This window comes from Pseudopipra pipra, chromosome 1, assembly GCF_036250125.1.
Source record: "Pseudopipra pipra isolate bDixPip1 chromosome 1, bDixPip1.hap1, whole genome shotgun sequence".
Lineage (NCBI taxonomy): Eukaryota > Metazoa > Chordata > Aves > Passeriformes > Pipridae > Pseudopipra > Pseudopipra pipra.
In genome coordinates, this window is record NC_087549.1 from 147,030,979 (window position 1) to 147,055,100 (window position 24,122).

Sequence of the window (24,122 nt, forward strand, 5' to 3'; positions counted from 1 at the left end):
ATAAAGACATCTTTTTCTTGACCTCAAGTTGAGGTATTTTGGTCCTTCATTTCCAACTCTGCAGGCATAGGTCTAATACTTATTGGTACATCTCTTTGGCCAGTACCAAAAAATTAATTATGTTTTTTTCCCATCAAGTTCCTTTAACTTTCATTTGGTTTTTCTCTCTCCAGTTCTTAGTTTCTCTTTGAAATTTCTGGATTTTGTTACTTACACCGTGTTACTGTTAACTTCTATACAGTTAAATGATTTTAGCTGCCTCCTCGCTCCATTGGCAGAATGGTAACCACTGTTAAACCATTTGAGAAAATATACTAACACAGTCATCAGCTGAAAGTTTCTGGGAATGTTTTATGACTGATTTTTTACTGTTTGTATTGTGTGGAAAATAAATATAAACTTTAAAATATATGTATTGTGTTGTGATGAAAAGTGCTCATTTTAATCTTAACATTCCCACAGGCTGAAAGGATTCTGTGAGGGAAGATGTGGTGTGGGAGAAGACACAGTTGGTTCTGGTTACAACCTGAAGTATTTGGTTCTTTTATGGACAAGGAAACGTTTTTTCTGATTACTTGAATCTGGTGCCTGAATATGTTATTTCTTGATTAAAATTTTCTTAACTCACTCTGTGAGGGTCCTGAGTCATTAGCACCTATGTTTTTTTAAAGAACTGAGTTCTCTTAAAACTGCAGCTTCTGGGTTTGACTCAGGAATTTGTATAGTCTCATAAGGTAATGACCCCATAACTAAATATCTGTGTGCTTAATGTAGTGTTTCATGTTACCTGATGCAAAATGGGTCTCCTTTGCTTATTAAAAAAGTCTTTCTGCACTGCCTTGAATAGGTTGGAACCAGATTGCTCCAAGTTTGGTGTCTAACCATAGAAATGAGTGGAATGCTTGATGCTCATCTCTTCACTAATGCCCCCAAATTGAGAAAGAGGAGGTGTCTCATGCTAAAATTGTAATTGATCTTAATATATAACATCCCCAGCCTCATACCCACTGTAATTCTCACTTTTCTAGTCCCTCCATTTTTCCTGCAGATGTTTGTGTGCATGTTTGTTGCAGTCAACCTTGCACTGAACAAATCTTGAGGTTACTAAGACTCCTTACTGTCACATGGAAACAATGGGCCTCATGTGTACTTTAAATGTGCCATGACTGCAGAAATGTTTCCCAGGCTTTCCCCATGGGTCAGGGCATGGTGTAAAAAGTGATGTTTACCTACCTTGCAAGAGGTCAAGATGTCCAAGCAGAACTGTGTTCAAATATTCAGCACCATAGAAACCTAGTTAGGGCTCTCTGGTTTTGTGTGTAACATGTAATTTTTACTTCATTGATAATAGTTTTTTTTTGTTTTTTCTGCACAATTTGCAACCAAATTAAAATACGGAATTAACAAAAGCTATTCCGTGTCCCACATTGGCAGTGTAGCTCCAAAAATGTCCATTTTAGAGGAGCTAATAATATGTTCATCAAAATCACTATAGCCAGGTAATGTTCCAGCACAGAAATGCTTTTTCTTGAGGTAAGGGTGGGGCTGTAGCTCTTTGATTTTACCAGAAATTTAGCCTCTTACAGAAAGAGAAAATAACATGTTGAAAGTTTTTAATTATTCAATTATTTTTAATCAGTTATTTATTCAATCAGCATTAAAGCAAAGGAACTCTTGGTAAATATTTGTACATATGTGTTAAAATTCATAAAGCATTAGAAAGCATTAAAAACTAGGCTTAAATTTCTGAAGAATATTTGTGTTCCTAATCACAACTGGCAGAGCAAAAATTGGCAAAAAATGGCTCGATTGCTTTCATTTTTTTTCCCCCAAAAATAACTTGTGAGTTTCTGGCACAGAGTTGTGTCACTGCTTGGAAGATAATGGTATCTTCCATGATGAGTTTCCTGGAATGTGGTGCATGTTTTACTGTAGCCTTGCTAGAATGGCAATTGTCAGAGATTTCCTTTTAAACTTTCCAGAGTTAACTTGAGGCTCTTAATGGAGAGAGGAGCAGTCAGGATGTTTCTTGCCTGTGCGCTGTCCTTGTAAGTCACTGTGGTCAGGAAAGATCCCTCTGCTAATCACTGGCTGTGTGAGATGTCTGAAACTTTGTGGACAACCAGTGTCCAGAGGAAGGTCTTCACTTGTTACCCATGCCAGCTTAATGGCAAAGCATTTTGTATATATACAAAATATATACATTTCTATAATACATATAAATATATAATATATAATACATATATATATACATTTATATAATTTAAAGTAGTCGCAGAATTTCAAATGGAAAGAAAAACGCCCAGCGCTTACTGTCTCCAATATCAAGAGCTCTTCCTTTTCCTTATTGAAAAGTTGTAAGAAACTATCACTGCACATGTTCCCTTCCAAAGTAAAACCAGTCTCTTAAGTATTATGTGTGAACTCGCAGAGCAGGAAAAGTCTTACTGTGTTGTAAGTGGCATAATAGTCATCCTTTAACACAAATGTACTGATGAAGGAGAGATGGTTTCCTTAGTAATTTTGCTTTCTGAATTTCTTGTATGACATCTGTTACCCCTTCAAGATTGTTGTTGCCATTTGTACTTCATTGGCCTTTTCAGCTGAAGGATTTCCTTTTTTGGCTATGTACTGGTTTTTAATATCTTTTGGCTATTTGTCATCCAGGATGACTTATCTGTGTTAATCATAATAGGAAGGAAACATGGTAAGATTTTGATGGCACCTTCCAGAGTAGCAATTAAAAATTTGTCGGAACACTTCTAGAATAATTAAAACCATTCCTGCTAAAATTAGGTTTTTCTGGAAACACGAACCCCTAGGCTTGGTGCTCCAGGCAGCATAAGTAGCTCAGGATTAAGCTAAAGACTACTGAATGTCTTGACAATTGAATTTTAAAGAATTAGAAGTCTGAAAGTCAGGTGTCTGTAAGGCTGTACAAACCACAAGATGCATAGAATGTGTTTGTAGGAAAGCTTTTATTTGTAGTCAGGCCTTGAGAGCTTCAAATGCTCTTTTTTTTTTTTCCCCCACTTTCCCCCCATTAGTGTATAGAGAAGATGACAGATGTTACTGGGCTTTTGGCAAGTTCCAGTCAACTGGGATTGATGTGTTAAACATCTTTCCTTTAATAAAATACTTCACTTTGTTAAGTGCTCACTTTAAAGAACTAGGAGGATTTTGAAAATGTGCTGTGAAACTTTGAAGTTTAAAAGAAAAGGGAGGGGCGTTGAGAGTATAATCTGTCAGTCCTTTTTCCCAATTTCCTTGCTAACCAGTTTAATTACAATTTCTATTGGATTATAGTAATTTGCTTCCAAAAGTTTTTGTTCACCATAGTTTTTGTTTTTCCATCTTCCACAAGAGACCCATTTTATGTGTCACGTTGGCCTGTATGATGCTAGACTTCTGCTCAGGGACAACAGGGAATTGACTTTCAGAAGTGGCTTTTGCCTTATGGATAATCTGAAACTCACTTGAGGAAACTGTGAGTGGAACTATACTTGTAGTGCAATGACAGTTGATGTTTTGTTCTAGATAATTTCATGGAAAAAGACTTTGAAGTGGAGATACTAAAACTAAAATCACTCTCCAGAAAGAGAAGTGCCATCTCCCTTCAAATTGTGGAGAGTGTTAATGCTTCCCAAACAATGGCCCTAACTAAGTCCCTCCCAGGAGCAACATCCCTCTCATTTTTGATGTACAGAGAAGTTTATGTATGATTTGAAGACCAAAAATCACACTCTTTTCAACACTTCCACCTTTCTTTTTAGCTGGCATTAGTGCTGTCCTGTTCCCTTTTGTTATGTTCCACTTCTAGTTCATCTCTTTCTCCTTCTTAGTGCTTATTCCCTCTTCTCTGCATATCCCTGGGGAGTAGGAGCAACACCTACATGTACAAAAGTGAGGAGGCTTTTTGTGCCCCTTGTCTATAGTTAAAAATTTGTTTGTGTCACTCTTGGTATTTTTTGGATATCTTCAGGGAGTGTCTGAAGAACTAACCATGGTTTACATTGCTTCATCTATTTCCTTTGAGGACAGTGTCTCCTGATTACAGATTCAGATTTTCTAATCTTTGAGTGGCAAATAATCTTTCTAATCCCAGGCTTTATTCTAGACGAGGATTTTTGGAAAGGAATAAATTTTTTCTAGATCTTTCTGCTTCCCTTATTTCTTTCGCACACAAATATAAGCTGAAGTCACAGCAATATTCTTAGTGTATAGCAGTGAAAGTATGAAAACCTTAACGTTTTTCAATTACCAATTTAATTTTAAAATTCAAGCTCAATTACATTTTGTGTGTTTTGTGAATTTCTTTTTGATGTGCCAGGATGTTTGGTTTGTCTAAGAAATCTGGGTAATATAGTGGGGCTGTGTGAGAGAAGTGAAGTGACTCAAAGAAGAAATGTTAAGCCAAAACCAAAATGTCAGGGAAGAGGTTTTTGCTCAGGAAAAAAATAAAAATAAAACCCATTGAATTTCAAGGTTTATTTGGATAATTTTGCTTTATTGAAATAAAATGCAACACTGCTTGTATTTACCCGTATCTTTCTCAAAGTCAGGAGTATAGATTTTTTGCCCAGCTTTTAAATTAGTGATGTTACTAATGACAATGTTCAAGCTATGGATTTTTCACTGGAATAAACAAAACTACCCTCAGCAGAAATAAGAAGTAGTAAGGGTGTCTAAGGCTCATTTCTCACTAGTTTGTAATGTGAGGGTGCCTGAGCACTGGCACAGGTTGTCCAGGGAGGTTTTTGAGTCTCCAAGTTTGGAGGTACTCAAAAAACACGTGGACGCTGTCCTGGGCATCCAGTGCTAGGAGGCCCTGTTTAATGTGGACCAGGTGACCTCCCGAGGTCCTTGCCAACCTCAGCCCTTCTGTGATTCTCCAGAGGTTTTCTCCATGTGAGTGTATGCTCGGGGGGAAACTTCTGTAACTTTTCATTCCTTACAAATTGCAGCTGTTTGGTAGATACACTAGTGTGTGTAAGTATGAACTAATGTGCCTGGAACATTAATGTTTTCATAGGGCACAGTCTTATGGGTGCCTAATTGAGGTTAAGTATTTACCTATATGCCTTAAGTGTCTTAATTTTTTTTTTTTTTAAATCCTTGACCGTTACCAGGTATTCATTGCTGTCTATGACAGAATATTTCTATCTAATTTCACTGAAGTTCCTAAAAATATTATTATTTTACTATTTTAAAATGATCATCAGTGTGTGATTCCTGGTGTGTATGTGCTGTAATATAAACAATGTCCTGCTTTGGAGTGAGCCGTCAGTCTTGCTTTTCAGTACACATGAGACTGCGCTATTGTTGGTGTATCACACATGTGGACATAGATGTAACTACTGAGAGCAAAAGGAGATTGATTCAATTTTCCAGGAATCAAAGATTGATCAAACTAGCATGGAAACAAAAAAATGGGGAAGGCTCATTGGGCAGCTAACTGGCTTTTTCTAGGGTTTGTGCCAATGGTACTTGTGGCCAAAAGTAATGGTTAGCTCTGGGTACTTGCTGTGGTCATTCCTTTTTTTGAGAGGGAGTGTTACTTGTATCATCCTAATCTTACCTGTCTTTAGAGAACACCTGCACTATGAAAAAGTGTTATTTACATTGACTGTCTCCATAGTAGTGTATTTCTTCTTTGTTTTGACAATCCAAGGGAGGAGGATTTGGTGCTCAGGTCACTATATAAAATGAAATATTTTCCAGGTTTATCCAGAAGAATCTGCTGCTGTGACAATTGAAGTCAGAGAGGCTGAGATTTGTGCATGTGTCTCATAGAAGGGAAGAAAGGAATCCAGTTTCTGTGGCTGAGGCCTTTAGGAACCCAGACAATAGATTTATATTTATTGTCTTGGAAAGCCTGAAGTAGTTCTCTGTGCATGTATCCATGAAAGTTTTGGGTTTTCTTTAGTCCTTTGCCTTCTGCTGTAAAGTAAAGGCTCTCTATCAGTGCTCAGTACTTAGACTGTAATCTGTTTGTTTCCTGGTAATTTATTACTCAAGTTCAAAACTTTACACATGTATTTGCCTTTGACACTCACCTTCAAAATAATTCATGGAAGACTGAAAGCTGGTTTTTGAACACTACAAAAATAACATTTTTACAACTTTTAACAACCTCAAAGCTCCTTTTCTTACATACAAAATACATTTTAGGAGTAAAACTGTATCCTATCCTATGCTACTTTAATTTGAAATTTAGTTGTTTGAGATTGTTTATGGATTTGGACTTCATCTGTCCACTTTATTCTTAAGGGGAATTTTGTGAAGGTCTCTTTTTATCTATTTTCCTTTGTGCCACTTTAGCTGTTCTGCAGAGGCCTGGTGGAGGAGAGGAAGTGGTGTGCTACAAGTCATCAGTGCTCATGGTCAGGATGCCTGAGGTCCTTGTTCATGGTTGATTGTTGTGATTATGTAGGGAGTGTAATTTTCAGGGTAAATGCCACGTAAAGATTACCCTGTTAGTTAAGCAGTGAGGGAAGAGGTGACAAAAATAGACAAACAATGAAGTAAAACGAATTTTCTGCTTTTAACTATCACATAGTCTTTGCAGTGAAATATCCCCAAGTTGGTGTGAACCTGTGTGAGAAACAAGAGTTGGGTTTGCTTGTGGAGCAGTGTACTGGCAAACAAAGAAAAATAAAAGTCAAGTTGTTATTTGAACATCAATCTAACGGTCCCTTCATAGGCCAGGATGCCTGAAGAAAGTGTCCAAATTGCTCTATTGCTCAAAATTGGTTAAATTAGTGATAAAAACACCAGCAAAAAGTAGGTATGATTTTATGTGTTGGTATAGTTATATTTGCAAATCTAAGACTCAACTATTAGAGCAACTATTAAAGCGTTGTTACATGTTTAGACTGGAGCAAATGCTGTGGTCTGTCACCTTGTAGAGGAGTGATTTGTGTTGTGTTTCACGAGGCACGCAGGGATGATGGGAATGATGGGAGCAGTGGCTGCAGCAGGAGCCAGGAGCCAGCAGTACTCCGGCTGTGCGCTGGAGGGCTCTGAAGACTGACTGGTGCAGCTGCAGCTGCAGAATGTATTTTAAGGAAATTGGTGCGTTGTACCTGCGCAGGGTTTAATGCTTGCGGGGCCATTTGGCTATTTGCCATAATTGGCTTTCCATTCCCTTGATTGGAATCATAGATAAAAATTTGCTAATCCACTTTCTTTGCTGAAAGTATTAGGAAAGTAATCCATCTTTTAAAAATGCTCGAGCAAAATCATATGGTATAAAGAGTACTTTATGGAATAATGAGATTAATGAGAACTGTAAGGCATATGCAATTTAAAACGTTTTTCTATGGGTTTAAGGGGGAAAATGCAATCTGGACACTATAAAACCATAAGTACTTCCTTTTTTTATGCACTGCCTTTTAAATGTGCATTACATGTTATGCTTTTGTCTACATGATAAAATGTGAGTATGTATTTAGGAAGAAGGATCTGCTATTTATTTGTAATTTTCTTATATTTAAAAATATCTGATTCAAACTTCTTGGCTGTGTTCTTTCCTTCCTCTCCCCTCTTCTGCCCACAGGGCATCAGAGCACGCATTTTGGAAACCCTTGTAATGCTCATCCTTCTTGCACTGCTTATCCTTGGAATCGTATGGGTGGCTTCAGCACTCATAGACAATGATGCTGCCAGTATGGAGTCTTTATATGGTATGGAATGCAGAAGAATTGTAACACTAATTTAATTTTAATTACAGAAATGGGTGTTTCCAGTTAAGTATATTTTTAGTAAATGCTATGTGAGTATTGCACAGGTTGTAAAGAATCTCTGTTCATTCAGTCAGTGCCATTTTTCTGTTAAATTCTGTGACATAAACAGCCTGTATAATAACCTAAGGCTGTGCTCAATGTTTTCTTTACAGACCTCTGGGAATTCTACCTCCCATATTTATATTCCTGTATATCACTGATGGGATGCTTGTTACTTCTGTGTAAGTATTTTCCTGATTATTCCAAAAGATGAACCAATTTAATGTTGGGGGGTTTTTGTGTGGGTTGGGGGATTTTTTTTTTAGTAGTAGGGTTTTTTTCACGATTAAAGGAAATTTTTTGATTGTGAAAGTTGTTTGATTTTTTTTTTTTCCTTTTCCTAGTAAGTTTAAATTCAGATGTAGATCTGTTAGGTTTGGGCTCTGAAGTTTAAACGAATGGTACCTTACATTTCTGGGTTTTGAGCAACTTCAGACCTCACCCAAAACAATTTTAACTTATAAGTTGTAAAGTAGGTAGGTGAAAAATAGGAACTCCATTCTGCAAAGAAAAGCACAACTTTTAAATGAAATGTCTGCAGGAGGTTGGCGATATGGTGAGAAAATTATTTTGGAACACTTTGTCCTATATTCAGTAAACTACCTTTCTTCCTTTTGTAATTGAAAATGTGTAGACAGGAGTTGGAAGATGGTGCAGTCAGGTTTCATAACCACAGAGCTGGTATCTGGCCAGTCTGCAGGTCAGTTATGCAATTGCATTTAAAACAAATGCAATAAAACCTCCAACTTTATATCAACTGGTCTTAGCCAGAGTTGAGTCATCCGTATTTAGGAGAATAAGAAACATTATGGAAGGCTCCAAATCCCACTTATAATCTCAACCTCATCCCTGAATGCTTTCTAGAAAACTGCTGAGAGGGACAGAACATATCCCTTTCTAGACTTTCATGGTGTCATCCCTTCTCCAAACTTGATACGTTCAGAGCTAACCCAGGGCTGCCACTGTGGAGAAAGGATGGGGAATGATAATCTGAAATGTCCCTAATACTAAGCAGATCTGTCTATGAAAGAGACCTTGGTGAATCTCCCTAGGTTCTCTGTGTGTGCAGATTCCCAAATCCACTTTGGAGGAAGCTGGGAGAGGTAAAACACTGTGTTTCTTGGTGTCTGGTGCAGCCTGTTCCAGAGTGTGATTCACAAGAGGTACTAATAATGGGACGTTGGTTTACAAAACTTCTGCATCTGCCCTGTAGTTTTGTTTCAGCAGAGCTGAAAACACGGCCTGTGTTCTGGGGCTGTTGTAAACCAGTTCACCAAAATCGTTGTGATTAAATGCCAGTTTTTGGAAGAGTTACGTGTGTCTTGTACAAGCAAATCACTGAGGTTATTTAAGGCCCTCCAAAAGCTGTTAGATCTGTGTAGCTGAAAGGGCAGCATAACAGCAGTGAGTGAGCTGCTGGAGTGGAGCTCCTGTAGATCTTCAGCTGGTTTAGTTGCTGCAGCAGTGTTTGAGTAAAGCCTATTGCAGTGGTGATTTGGAGCATCACTTCCTTTCTCTTTTCTTCTTTTCCTGCAGGCTTCCTCTGCAGTAAAGGAAGACTGGCTTAAGTTAGATTTTTGAATATCTTGTATTTTTCCTGTGATACGTAGAAGTTACAGTGAAGCACTAGTTAATAAAAATAAATGTAATCCTCACTATAAAATCTTGTGTGCTTCTCCTTTTTTTTTTTTGGCAACACTTTTATTATAATGGAAACTATAAATATATAACCTCCTCTGTGCTGTTACAAATTCCTTCATCTCCTACAGGTTTCAGTATTTGAAAGCTGTTCTCCCTAAACTGTTACTTTCTAATAATAATTTTCTATTAGCATATTGAGCCTTTCTCCCAAGAAGCATATATGCAGCGTTCCTGGAAACCATCACAGGCTAGGATTGGAAAGGACCCATTGTTATTTCTTAGCAAGTAGCTTAAAATCTGGCAGCTGAGCCTGTTACCAACTGAAGTTGCAGGGTGACTTTCAGAGCAAAGCGGCTTTGGGATCTCTTGACCTTGCAGCTGTACCTGTGCTAATAGTTGTAATGGGCCTGAGATGTTCTCCAGTGCAGTGGCCAGCCAGTGTCATTCCATTCAGGATATTGCAGTTGGCAGAAGGTGTCTGTGTATGTATTGCCTCATGATAATGGTTCCTGGGCTGCATGAACTCCAGAACTGCACTGAGAATTGTTTGAGAATGTGCTAATTGGCTCAGGGCAAATCATGCCAGGGATAGTTCTAGCAGAATCCTGGTGTGGGCAATCCATTCTTAAAGCCCCGGAATGTATCCTGGCACTGCTGAATTTACTAGTGTAGACATATCCTCTGGTGCCACATGCTTTGAATAAATAATTAGTTGAGAAAGTTTTAAGATATCTGATAATATGATGTTCCTTGTTGCCGAAAGAAAAAAATCACAGTTAAGCTCTTGAAGGGGAGAGATGCTCGTCTTGTTCAAAAATCATATGATTGCAATGTGCTTACAACTTCACCTTTGGACCTTGAAGCTCTTGCAGTTCTCTTCAAAACCAAAAAATGGTTATGTGTGGAATAGCACAGTGAGTGTCCAATAAAAAATTGGTCTTTTTCTCACAAGTGACTGTTTTGCATACTCTCTCTTCCCCCACAGTGTGCACGCCAGTGGGACTCTCACGGATGTTTACAGTAATGGGTCAGTTGCTGGTGAAGCCGACAGTAAGTGCCACACAGTTCTGTCCTCCTGTGCAACCTGTGCGAAGGTAGAATGGCATTTGGGTACTTTCTTTTAGCATGCTTGCACTTCTATGGAATTCTGACTTCAGGTGATCAGAATTTCTATAGCCATGACTTTTGTACTCATTTGAAATTTTTTATATAGCACAAGAGCCTGTTTTTTTTTTCCACAGAAAGTTTTTCTTATAATAATACAAACTTCCTCTGATTTTTCAATTTTTATCAATGTTACTAGTATTATTCATTGCCAGTATTCCCTACTGTGTTTTACAAACACCTGAAAAGTGTGGGCTTGTTCTGAGTTCAGGAGCAAAGGATCTGAGAGCAAACCAAGGCTGTATAACAGGAAGGGTACCTGGGGGTACACTTAGATGGGTGAAATGTGGGTAGTTGGCTTAGCAAAGAACTTTTTATGCACAGATATTCTTCTGTTCACATACTGAGTGCTGTGCGGGATGTGAGAAGTTTGTACCATGTACAAGTGCTCTAGTGATTGGCTATTGCATTTCCTTGTTCATAGTTACTAAAATTTAGGTGCACTTAGGTCTTGCATTCCTTTTCATTGGTCAGTTCAATCCTGGAAATACAAAGATAATATGTACTGTTTTGCTATCCATAAATTTTAATCTCAAAGCACCTGATGGTAAGGTAGACAGACTTAATTTATTTGGTTTTAGCTTCCAATAGCAATTTATATTTGCTTGAAATACTGGCTTCTGTGAAAAGTTAACTTTTTAATATCCTTTTTCGAAGTCTGCAGTTATTTTTGTTTAAATCGAGTGTGAGGGTTGATATGATTTGAAGGTAGGTCAGATATACTGTTCCATCTCTTTAGACTGAAACTGAAAACGTAAATAAAAACAGGAAGTTTACTTGCAGTAAAGAAACAGATCTGTAGCAGAATGGAATAATGTTTCTGTGAAGTTCTCATTTGTGTCAGTATTGTAAAGTGTAGACTCTATATTTAAAATATAGGTTACTGGAGCAAAGTGAACCTGATTATATTAGTGCAGTCAGGAAAAAAAGTGCCTCTGACACTCAGTTCATGTTTGTGTTTCCAAATACAGATCCTGGAAGACCTAGATGAGCAGATGTATATCATCACTTTGGAGGAAGAAGCAATTCAGAGGAAGCTTAATGGTATGTATGGTATGCTTGTTGTGATTCTGCTCCAGATGCAGTATGTAGGGTAGAGTGGTTCTGCTCAGGAGCATTGGTCTCACTGTTTTCTCTTAAAATCCAAAATTTTGACATCTTAGCGTGTGGAAAGCGTTATGCGTGTGTTTCATTGCTCACTGGGTTGTTCAAGATTGTCCCTTATGTGTGTGGTTCCCTTTGGGTTTGTTTTTAACATGTTCATCAGCTCTAATGTGTGAATGTTCTGAGTAAGCAACTGAGCAGTGACCAGACCCACAACTGTTACTGCAAAATATCTTGGCTCGGTAAATGGCTCAATTTTAGCCTTGTCTGAAGAACCAGTAACTTCTATAAGCAAAAGATTCCACTTCCTACAATGTGCATTTTGTTTTCAATTTGGAGGGTTTTTTGTGTTTCAGTTCATTGTTATTCAGAATCTAAGGCAATAATCCATTAAAAATCAGAGCAGTCTTTTATATTCTAGGAGCTATTTGATGAATTTAATACTTTGAATAATTATATTAATAAATAATTAAAATACATAATTATAAAAATATAGACTTCTTGTATTTAATATTACAGTCTTGCGTTTCTTAATAAGGTGTTTCTGTTTGGAAGTATTTAAAAAACAGTATGAAGCTTTGGCTTCCAAGAGAAAGAGTATTGCAACATGGCAGGTACCAATTATGGAAAATGTATTGGTTCTATAAACCTGGGAATCATGTGCAGATCTTCTGACTTGCTTTTAACTGCACAGATAAGCCAATTTTTTCAGGTTGGAAAACCAAAGAATATTCATGTCATGACAAACCCATTGTTGTGCTGTCTTATGACTTATTTTAATTTTCTTAATTTCCTGCTTTTTCTCTCCTACTTTTCAGTCTTCTGTCATATATCTCAATCCTTCCTTCTTTGAGGTCTCAATAAGTCTCCTTTCAAAGTTGCTTGGTGAAGGAAAGTACCTTTGATAGCAGACATCATGGTGGTCATCTTTATTCCAGTGTTTAAAATTTCTGGAGATTTAATGATTTCTTTGTGCTAAAATCAGCCATTGTTTCAGTTTAAAAGTAACATTCACCTTTGCTTTTTTGGAAGCCCAGGTTTCTATACTATTACACATGTTTATATGTGCAGTCACATACAGGCACACAAAAAGGTGCATGCAGTGAATGTCTTTGAAGCTGTGATAGGGTAATTATGATTATTCTGTGTGTTTGATGTTATCTGGGAACTGTAAGATATTTGTTATGAAGTATTTTATGTTGTCATGGTGATTGTGCTTGTGTACGACAAAAAAATGACCCGATGGTTATTCAAGTATCAATTGGAAGTAGCACAGGGCAGGTTCTACTGTTCAGGTAGGGAATGTGATTATTTAGGTGATGCTTTTCTGCTGTTTTTCTGTGCAGAAGTCTGTGCAACAGTTGTTCATATTGCAGTTTAATATCACTCGTGGGGTGGACCTAGTCTATGTGAAGGTGTCTGCTAAATGGGTCTGGATTTAGGACATGTGCAAGTGGCTTCCCAGCTGCTAGTGAAAGACTGGATTCTCTTTCAGCACATGGGTTGGTATTCAGTGAAAAGTGGAACGACAACCCACCCATGGTCCAGGGAGCACTCACCAGCCTACTGCTCAGCGGTGAAAGATGTGGGGGCTTAAATGTCCTGTGACAGGAGAGGGAGCTGAATTCCTCTGTTTCCCATGCTGAGGAAATGGCACTGGCACCCCCACCTGAAGGAATGCTTGAAAAACCATCGTTTGGTATACAGAGAAAATTAATGGACTTAAGCTGAAAAGTAAATGGAAATCTAAACTTGGATATAGCACGTAGGTTGGGGCCAATATATGTGCAAGAAGATACTCTGCAGGATTTTTGTGAGTAGTTAAGTAAATTTAAGCATGGTTCTCACTTAATATGGCAAGCATGGAAAGCTTCATCTTCTCTTCTAGAAGTCTTTCTAATGCATACAAATTATGCCAGAAAAATAGACATCATTATTGCCAGAACTGTGAAGGCTTGTGCTTACCATGTTTATTGCATTTTTAAAAAATGTGTACAAATGAAGGTGGTGCTAATTACATCAGTAAATCTAGTGCTGTGATGTTAGAGGCCATAATCTGTGTCTTAACACAGAAACTGTGTAAGTCTCTTTGTTGCTGTATCACAGCAGATATAATCTGGCTACACATTTCCCCTGCCACGGCTATTGCAACTCTTCCACAGTGTTGGTGGTGGAAATATATGTGCTAAAGTAACCCTACTGGGCAGGTTTGCAGTGAAGTGTTCTGAAATATATACTTGACTTATATATATAACCAAAGAGTTCAATTTTTATTAAAACTGAGGAGGACCAGAGCAGGGGCTTAAGCGATACTTGATGACTGTAAAGCTCTTCATATTTGAAAATAAATCTAACTGTGAAACTGTAGATCTTCTTTGTGGGAACTAATTTTCTTCCTCCTCAGGTGTCTGCAGTGTCTAACTGAAAATTGGAGGAGGAGGGAGGGGAAAGTTTGATTGTGTTATCTACCCTAGTATTTTTATCTATTGAACAGATACTGGGCTTTGGGAAAATGTTTGTTTCCAGTGTATTATATTTCAGTACCCACATCACTCCTACAGTCGAAGAATAAAGCTGGGACTTTTTTATATTAAAAGAAAAAAGTTGCCTTCAGCTATTAGTTTTCCTGAATCCAAAGAGACGGGTGGGGTAGGATCAAAAATACTTACTTGATCAAAGTTATTGGCTCTGAAGGTATCCTTACCTATGTAAGAAAGATGAAAGGTGTTGTTTTTATTGCACACTAGTAACAGTGTAATTTTGAACTAATTGGTGCTGAACTGCCAATCACCTTGGGGGAATGCAAATAGATACTCTTACAATTTCCTTTGAGGTACTGAAATCTTATGTCGGGGCTGGAAGAAAAACAGAATAATACCGTTAAATTGACCTTAAATGAGCTGCTTTGTGGCTTTCTTGGAGAATCCCTTCTAACTTTTCATTGCTAGTCCAAACAAGTCTCGTCTACCAATTTGATTTATTGGCTAGACAGCGCTGACATTGAACTTTGTACATGTTTGAAATAAAGCTAATGTTAGAGAGCTTTTAAGAATTTAGCTGCATCCTTTTCAAATACTCTTTTGACTGATCTGAAACTTTGCCTTCCCCTCTCGTAAAATATCCTTTTGTATAGCAACCTGTTGTTTGCAACTGCTTTTAAGGAGGAACTACAACAGCACTTAGATATGATTCAGGATTTCTACTGACCTGTCTCTTGGGGACCTAATGTGATCATACTGACTTTGTTGAAAAGACTCCTATGAAATCAGTGTTTTGAGCTCTGGATTTTTATACTGAGGGGAGAAAACAACATATATATTCAACTGAGCTTTTCCTCAGAGACCCCTAAATCAGTTATGGAGAAGAAGAAAGTGTCAGATACCGACTTGAGTTTTCCTTCTTTTTCAGCTGTTTCCATTAAAGTTCTTTTCCCACTGAGCTCTATATCTGTCCTTTTCCCCACCTCATAGTAATTAGTCATTCCATAAAAAAGATGTTTTAGACGTTTTTTTTCAGAGAGAATGCATCAGCACAAAAGCTTATTTTTATAGTGATAAGTAGCTTCAGGGGCTTTTTTAAAAGACATGACTTTTTCTGAAAACCCACTTTATGATTACTCATTGAAAAACATGGAGAAATTAAACTGACATTCATATTTCAAGCACTTCAAGTGAGTAAAAGTTGTTACAGAACAGTGTTTGGAGGTCTTACTGGTTAGTCCTGGGATTAGAGATATTTATATATTTGAAGCCCTGTAAATATTACCCCCCACACATTATGTCACTATAATCCAAGATAAATATTTAGGCATAGCACAGAGGTTATGTGTTATATGTAAAAATGTGTGTGAAGAACATTTGATTGAATGTGTAAAAATTAATATTTGAAACAGTTGGATGTCTCATTGATGATTTGACTGCGTTGAACAAATCAATATTAATACTCTGCAGTAAAAAGAGTAACCTTCTTTTCTTGTACTGAGATCGCTGGATGGATGAGCAGACAACAGAAAATAAGGAAATAATGAGACTGGACTACAAAGTAGTGCTAGTGTGCCAGCAGCCTAAGTGCTGTTTACTTTTTGTAGCCAAATGATCAAGATATGAGATAAAAGCCTGGAGAAGAATATTAATCTCATATTAAAAAAAGTATCTGGAGCATGGTGCTACTACAGGGTAGCCCACAGCCAAAGGTGAGGCCGTGGGTAGGGAATGGCCAACAGGTGAAGGGTGTGAATGTAAATTGAGACAAATGATAACAGGAGAGGACTTTGGATTTGTTAAGACCTTGAACTGTCACTGCCACAGAGTGTTTTTGCAGAGTGAGATTGGTCTAGAGTAGACAGGGAAAATATGAACTCTTATTTTCAGGTGAAATTATTGAGAAATAAAAGGGATGAAAGTGGGGCAAGGGTGAGTGGAGAGTGTTTCTAACTTATCCCAGGAGGAATATTTTCAGTTTGTGATTGCAGAGAGTGAAAGCTAAAGGAGGAATAATGAGATGGGAACTGAAACAGCAGATTTCTAGTCATCATTGCAGAGCTGTGTCAGTACCTGAACCCTGTGCAGTGTTTGTGGAGGAACTGGCATCAAGGAGGGAAACCACTGGGAAAGAGAAGTGGTTGGAAGAGCATGGAAGGTTGAAGAGAAAAATAATGGAGAGAGAAAATGGGCTGGGTTTCCTAGAGGCTGTGTAGGGATAGGAAAAAAGTCGCTGAGCAACTTTTAGGGAAAAAATTAGCAGGAAGAAAAGAGTTAATATTATGGTTGTCAGTTTTCAGCTGCTGCAGAGGAGAGAGTATGAGGAGTTGCACAACAGTGACACATGTATGCTGTAAACTGTGAAAAGGAAAGTGGAAGAGCATGGCCTTGTGGGGTTGTGGGCAATATCTGATTGTGGCTGTCAGAGGGGAGCTCTGTTGCACGGAGAGACTGACAGATCAGGCAAACTGGTATGAGCAGAAGATATGTTACCAAGCAGGTCAACAGTATGCAAACTGAGCTTGCTGAGGAAAGGGAAGGTGTGGCAGAAGCTGAAACTGGAGCTCTAGACACTTTGGAGGCAAAGCTCCACTTTGCCTTTGTGTTGCTGAGTAATAATGCCCTTGAAGGCAAGAATCATACAGGGATGCAAGAGTGAGGCATTTGACACATCCTGCCTGTCACGCTGTGGTCGTTGGACCTGTGCAAAAGCTTAGCCATAGCTGTTCTCAGCAGGACAGGTGTGGATCACAGATCACACTGAAACCTCTGATGTGCTGAACTCTGCTGGTTAGACAGAGTTAGAGGCTCTTGACTGTTTTTTGAAAAGCAGTTGAAGAGTCTCAAAGAAACACCTGCAGTTTCAAGTCACAGGTGTTAATGTGATGCTCCCTAAATCTGAATTGTCACCGTGTGTCTTACACTACTTAGTCTCATCCAAAATACTGTGTTCTTTTTTAAAAGGTGTATCTTCCACAGTGGAATACCAGACAGTAGAGCTGGAACGGGAGCTTGAAAAAGTGAAAAGCAAGAAAACAAATCTAGGTAATGAACTTTTCCAGTGTTTCCTGTGAATTATAGTTCAATAAATGACCTTAAGGTGCTGTGTTTAGCTTGTATCAGTGGCTTGATTGATTGCAGTTTGTTCTTAACCAAATTTGTGCCCTACAAATTGTCATAGTTTCTATAAATACACGACACAGAATCCTTGCGCCCCTCCAACAAACAAATTTAAGTAGCGAGTCTGATTTGGATCTTATTTTTAACATAATTTTAGAGAAATTGAAACACTTGACTTCCTTGCATGGAGCTCAATACTGTGGTCTTCTCATAATTAATAATTTGCTTATGATTATTTGTGTTAATCTAAGACAATACTTTTCCTTTTTGACTTCTTTCTATAAAAGTCAAATTGTGTTAAAGAGCAGTAAAATAATTCTTAGCAGGTTTGTGTCTTTTAAAACTGAAAAGTGATACTTCTGGTGATGTCAGCAACTCAACAGAGATTTCCTTACTTATTCAAAGGTTTGTGGGATTTTTGCATTTATCAATTTGTTGTGTGCAAACTAAGACTGTGGTAAGAATGAATTGTGGGGTTTTTTTTGCACATGCTGGTGATGTCCAGTGAAGTTGGTCTTGTCTTTCTTGCCTTACAAGAGGAAAATACCATTTAAATATCAGAAATTCTGTTCTGTCCCTTTAGGTCATGCTAATACATACATGTAAACAGCATATTTTTAAATTCAGTGTATTTTCAACTTTGTAGAACTGCTGTGTGCCAGGAGAAGAAAAAGCTGGGGTAAAGCATGCAAGAGAGAAAAATCTGTTAGTTCTGTCTCCCCAACCTTTCTCTAGAGAGGCTTCATATTTTTGGCATTGCTTTGTACAGCTCTGCAGGGTGGATGTTTTTATGAACTGGTTGATGTTTGTTCCAGATAAAGTTACTGTTGTTACCTGTAGGTACAACAAGAGTTTATAGATAGCTGAATGATTCTTACTTGTTATATTCTAAGGTGATCTATGCTATTAAGCTTCTGGTTTTTCTCTTCTGGACAGAAAGGAGGAAAAAAGCTTCTGCTTGGGAAAGGAATTTAGTCTATCCAGCTGTCATGATATTGCTACTGATTGAGACGGTAAGAACTCTCGCTCCTTTTTTTTTTCTCCTTTTATCTTTTTCTTTTTCCTCAACAAAAATTATGAAGAATTCTTTGTTTGTAGGGGGGAATAATTTTAAAATTTTTGGGTGATGTGTGTTTAAGCAACAATCTTGATATTTCTGGATATTTCTGGACCATTTTAAAAGAACTTGACATTATGGAGCCCGATGGGGATAAATGTATACCTTTTAAGCATGTTGGAATACTTTTAAATAACAAGACTATTTCTACTTTATAGTCCATCTCAGTTCTCTTGGTTGCTCTCAACATTCTTTACCTGTTGGTAGATGAGACTGCAATGCCAAAGGGATCAGGGGTAAAGTAAACTTTTTTTATGATTTTTATCAGTTTAGTAAAACTTTACAGAAGTGCAAGTGAGAACTTCTGCTTTAATAACATGGAAACTAATGAGCCTTGACCTTGACTTTGCTTCTAGATTTTGTTCCTGTGCAAACACTAACATTAATTACATGTCATGTTATAGTGAGTTCATATGAAAACTAGTGCAGAATCTTTATGTAGATACAGTGATTCAGTAAAGCAAAGCTGTAAAGTTTGTGCTTTACTTACGTCTTCTACTTTCATACAGACTAGTAATGTTCAATTTAAGAATCTATGTTAAAAAACAATATGAAAACACAAACCAAGTGATGGTTTGTGTTCCTCTTAGAAAACATGTCATTTTTTCCTTCTTTACTATAAAAATACTTGAAGAAAGTAAAGAACAGCTCATTGAGTCATAGTATCTTTAATCACGAGGGCTGTTTTATTAACTTTGTAGTGCTTTCCCCAGGGCATAGCTGGGTATGAGCTGCCAGAGCTGTACAAGGTGTTCAGTGTGATGGCCACTCTGCCAATGGTGTTGTGAACAATTAGAAATGTGTAACTTTGAGGCATCTTATTTTAGTTTCCAAAGCAGTGGAGTATGTATAAAACACAGCCTGGTGGGTGGGTGCAGAGTGCATCCAAAGTGAATCATTATCCCTTCTGTCTTGGCAACACATCTCACTGCAGTTTGAAAGCTGCTGATGCCGTTTCATGGGATGTGGGACTTGCAGGTTAGGACATCAGAACACCCCTAAAACACTGTATTCAGAAAAGGCTATATTCATGGAAGATGTTAATTTTTTGGTCCTGGTAGATGTTAACTTTATGAAGTGTTATGTATCTTATTAAATTCTGTGATTCTGTGAAATTATGCAAAGTTTTTTCTTCTTGTAGGGGCCTGGAATAGGAAATGCCTCCCTATCCACCTTTGGCTTTGTGGGAGCAGCACTTGAAATCATTTTGATTTTGTATCCTTTCTGTAAGAATTCTGTCTGTTAACAAGTATTCTGTCTAGTTTTCTGGGACACTGGTAATTTACTAAAACACTTGCCTGTAAAGAATAAAGAGATAGGTCAGTCCTTCTCAAACACTTGAAGTGTTTTTGTTTCTTTTTTCTTTAGTTCTTAAGACTTTTAGGAGACTGCTGAGAACTTGAGTGAAGCTTGCATTCCTTGGAGGTTCCTTTTTCCTTGATTCTCACAGCTATCTCATGGTATCCTCTGTTGTTGGCTTCTACAGTCTTCGTTTTTTTGAAAATTTCACTCCCAGGAAGGATGACACAACTATGACAAAGGTGAGGTGCAGTCTGGGACGGGGATGGCCCCCTCCTCTCTTTCTTGCCACCCAAGACAAACTGACTCTCTGAGTAATTGCCCTGAATGGCTCATTTGCAGTGATCAGTATTTGTTTGTAAGCTGCGTAAACACAAACTGGAAGATTTTCAAAATGCTGAATGAGTGGGAAAAAGGATGTGCTCTGTTTAGTTTGGATGGCATCCATTCACTTGTAAAAAGCCGGGAATGGCAGAGCTTGTTAACTGGCTATAGAAAAGCAAGTGAAAGAACTTTTTTCAAAGAAAACGTATTGCTAATGAGTAACTTTGATTGTGCTAACTGTACTTCAGGGAGCTTGTTTGAGTTCTGAACAACGTGGTTTCTAGAAGTAATACAGACAAAGTAATTCAAATTTGAATAATTAAACTAAGACTGAGGAGGGCTATTCAGCAACATTTAGCAATCTGAAGCTAATTTGACTTTCTACAATTTACCACTAGCTTCTGAATAATAAATGCTGTTACCTAATGCTTAGGTTTTTGGCAAAATATTCCCACAGCTGACAAGGGGAGGTGATCAGTAACTAAGGAACAGATGTTGAATTTAGTTAGTTTTTCAGTGTGTTTCATTGTTTGTTTTTTGTTGTGGGCTTTTTGGTTTTTTTTAAGTAATGGATGAAGATATTTTTATTATAAATTGTTGGAAGGGAGAAAGTAGGTCAACACACAGAATGGTTATACTAGATAAGTTGTAGAGAGTTGGAATGCTCTTATTGTTTCCTTTTAATTGTTTACAATATGCCAGAAATAGTGTAGAGATAAATAGTGAATGCACAAATGTCTACCTACTTTCAAAAAGTTCTCAGGTTTGTTTTTTTTTTTCTTTTAGATACTGATAGAAATAGGACTGAAGAAAATGATCCTTTGTGAAAGAAAGTTTCAATTACTCTTTATAAAGGCTTCACAAGAACTAGAGTAAAATCTAACAGCTGTGAATTTTTTTGTACTATTTAAAGTAGACAACAGGCATTGAATTGAAAGGAAGCTCTTTGTTGTAATTTTTTAAATAATGCTAATCCTGCAAGCAGTTACATCCAAGGCTTAAGCTGATGATGTATCAGTCGTCTCTTCTAAGCCCATGGAATGATTCTTTTATAAAACGTTTGCAGGAATTAAGTAAACAGTTGATGCTTTGCAACGTGGTAGTTTTGAATTATTTTGAATCTAAGCATATGTAACACTTTGATTAAAAGCACACGATGACGTATTTGATTTTTTTCGTGGATCATCTTCATCTTGTGGGATCATCTTCATCACCATATGGGAAAGTGTGACAGAAGTCAGCGAGACTAACAATATATTACTGTATTATTAAAGTAAAGTGCTTTAGGTTTAATTTGTAGAATGTACCTTTTAAGAATTCTTCTTTTTCATCTTGACCACTGTTTTTCTTTGTGTTCCCTTCAGCAATCTCATTTATCATTTAACTACTGTTTATCATTTTCAAACAGATCATCGGGAACTGTGTCTCCATCTTGGTGCTGAGCTCTGCTTTGCCAGTGATGTCAAGGACACTGGGTAAGTGAAATGGAGGTACAACACACTGTAATAAAGGATGTTTAATTGAATTTAAAAAAACAACCCAACAACACAAAAGAACAACCTATAGCTGTATTTTAATTTGCCATCATTTTCAATGGAAAGAGCATGTATGCATGGGCTTCTTTTCTACACCAGAGTGAGCTGTTGAATGTATATTCTACATACATGAGCTGCAGAACATACTTTCTAAGGAAGAGATGCGAAGCATTTTCTACAGAATATATTCTTTTAAAAAGGTAGGTCAGATTGGAAACTTAGAACAGGAGATGAGGATAGGAATAGTTATGAGAACTGATTGTCTGGGGAAGTATAAAATAATTTCATGTTTACTGTGAAATTACAGTGCTCAGTTTCTGTCAAAAAACACATTCAGGGATTCCAGGTAAAACATTTGAGATAACATTGAGTGAAAATGTCTTTTTAAAAACAGTTAATGACCCTTCATTTATTAAGTTTTTTCTTTATCAGCAATGATACCAGGCTACTTTCATTTTCTCTAAAATAATCTGCTTGTATTTTTTTGTTAGTTCATTTTTCAAATTAAAAAATTCGGAGTCCAGCGTAGCAGAACTGAAGAACTTCTGATTCTCTTGTTAAGAACTGGCAGTAGCATTTGAAGTAGTTAAACTGTTTTAACCAGTTTGAAAGACGTTTTGTGTCTTCACCTTGTTCAATAAGGTAATCTTCAGCTTGAATTCTTGAAGTTAGATTTCAAGGCTATTATATATTTAAGTGGTGCGGAATTCTTGCAGCTAATGTGAATTTCATTGGGAACATTAAGTGGAACTAAACAAAAGTCTTCACCTCGGGCTGTACAAGTCTTAAATACAAGATTAGAAGTTTTGGCTCAGGCCTACAGACCAGCAGTGCGTGCCCAGCAGTTCTGTAGCTGATTTTCTTTTCAACCAGAATACTGTTGAATCAAGAGTAGTTAATGTTTTCTAGTAAACTACACTGTATATTGTCACACTGGGTGTATCTATGGATGAGGAGTTTTAGTAGATTTAGTAGTTATTTCGATAACAGACAAAAAAACCTCTGTAATGCGTTTTGGAGCGTTGAATCTTAAAATATGCATTCTAGAGCTCATTTTTAATAATCTCTAGTAAAACTTCACAAAAGTGCAAAAGAATAATTCAAGTATTTAAAGTAGTGCAGTTTTAAAATATAGACAGTACAATAAAGATCTAAGAAGTAAAACGGTTCTAGCACACAGAGCAAGATGTTATGTTGAAAAATCAGTGTTTCAGAACAGAATTAAAATGTTAGTTTGTGTCCAGTGAGTTACTGCATTCAAGAATTGTTTAAAAGAAAATAAAATTAATTGTTAATGATCCATGAGATTAAGAGTTGATAATAACCGGATTCTGTGGCAGTAAGTGTACACGCTGGGTCCATTGTTGTCTCATAGGAAACAGATTAATGGTAAAACTCACTTAAAAAACAGACTAACAAATGAAATTCCTGAATAGTTTGCCATAGAGATAAATAAAAGAAGAAAAAAGATGGAACAATTAACACACAGCTAACAAATGCACAGTCACAGCTGTCCAAACAGGATTAATAGAGTGTATTAGAGTACAGTGAGTCATGTGGTGCTTTGCAAAAATATCAATGTGTGTTGCACTACATGCCACTGCCCTGTGGCACTGAATAGATGAAAAGAAATAAATATGTTAAGCAGATTCATAGTCTTTTCTCTTTATTAAAAAAGCAAGTTTCTAGACTATACTGAAAAGGCTGGACTTTATCCTTATGGGAAAGGTGAAAAAGCAGAAGTTATCTGATACATGCACTGACCTTCTTCAAGTTTTAAAAATGGAAATAGAATTTTTTATGTTTCATAGCATTCTTATTAGATATGTAGGTGATGGATGTGTCTAATCTGTCATTCTTCCAGAACTCCAGGAAAGTTTTTACTAAAATAAGTTATTCTACTTAAATAAGTTAATTCATTTTTCCCAGAACTTTTCAGTCTTTAGGCAGCCCTTCAAAAATGTTTCCCATCAGCACCATACTGCTAACCACCGAGAAACAAATTGGGAACAGGGCACTTAATAATCAGGAACACAGAAACGAACAATTGCAGGCAAAATGGAAATTTCTAATATACAAAAGTTCTCCTAGAATTCTACTCTTGAGCATTATGTTTAAGTAAACAGGAATTTTAAACTTCTTTGTATGTACAGTCTAAAAACATACTATTTTTTTTAACCTGAAGAATTCGCTAATAGTTTATTTTGTAAATTGTCACCGGTTTTTGTGTATATGTATTTGGAGCAGTAGAGATGCAGGTTTCTATTCAATTACTAAATAGTTTTTCAAATTAGTCTTGTTTTTTTTTTCTCTGTAAGCTCAGTAGGTACTTCTTCTGTAAGAAAGTCATCCAAAGCTTTTTATCTCTTTCTCCCGCAAGTTTATGAAATGTTACTGTGTCAGATCTTTTCTCATGAGCAGTGACATTTTTTATTTGTAAGAAGAAGTTGAATGTAATATATGGACAGTATTTTCCCACCTGCTCTAACAGAAGTGTCAGGGTTCATTTCTGTTTGTCCTTGTAACACTGTTCTGTGGGTTGCTGTTCTTCTGG

General features: G+C 37.1%; 1 protein-coding gene across 3 annotated transcripts in view; it reads left to right on the forward strand.

Moving 5' to 3' along the window:
* The window catches only part of LMBR1 (limb development membrane protein 1), an 87,867-nt gene that overhangs the window by 37,468 nt on the left and 26,277 nt on the right, over positions 1 to 24,122 (forward strand). For all 3 annotated transcript variants that reach the window (XM_064638157.1, XM_064638150.1, XM_064638166.1), the window contains 10 exons: positions 7,559 to 7,685; positions 7,898 to 7,966; positions 10,411 to 10,475; positions 11,561 to 11,633; positions 17,138 to 17,218; positions 18,230 to 18,306; positions 18,569 to 18,646; positions 19,552 to 19,625; positions 19,861 to 19,951; positions 21,442 to 21,508. In XM_064638157.1, the coding sequence (XP_064494227.1) occupies positions 7,559 to 7,685; positions 7,898 to 7,966; positions 10,411 to 10,475; positions 11,561 to 11,633; positions 17,138 to 17,218; positions 18,230 to 18,306; positions 18,569 to 18,646; positions 19,552 to 19,625; positions 19,861 to 19,951; positions 21,442 to 21,508 (802 nt within the window). The remainder of the gene's footprint in view (positions 1 to 7,558; positions 7,686 to 7,897; positions 7,967 to 10,410; positions 10,476 to 11,560; positions 11,634 to 17,137; positions 17,219 to 18,229; positions 18,307 to 18,568; positions 18,647 to 19,551; positions 19,626 to 19,860; positions 19,952 to 21,441; positions 21,509 to 24,122) is intronic.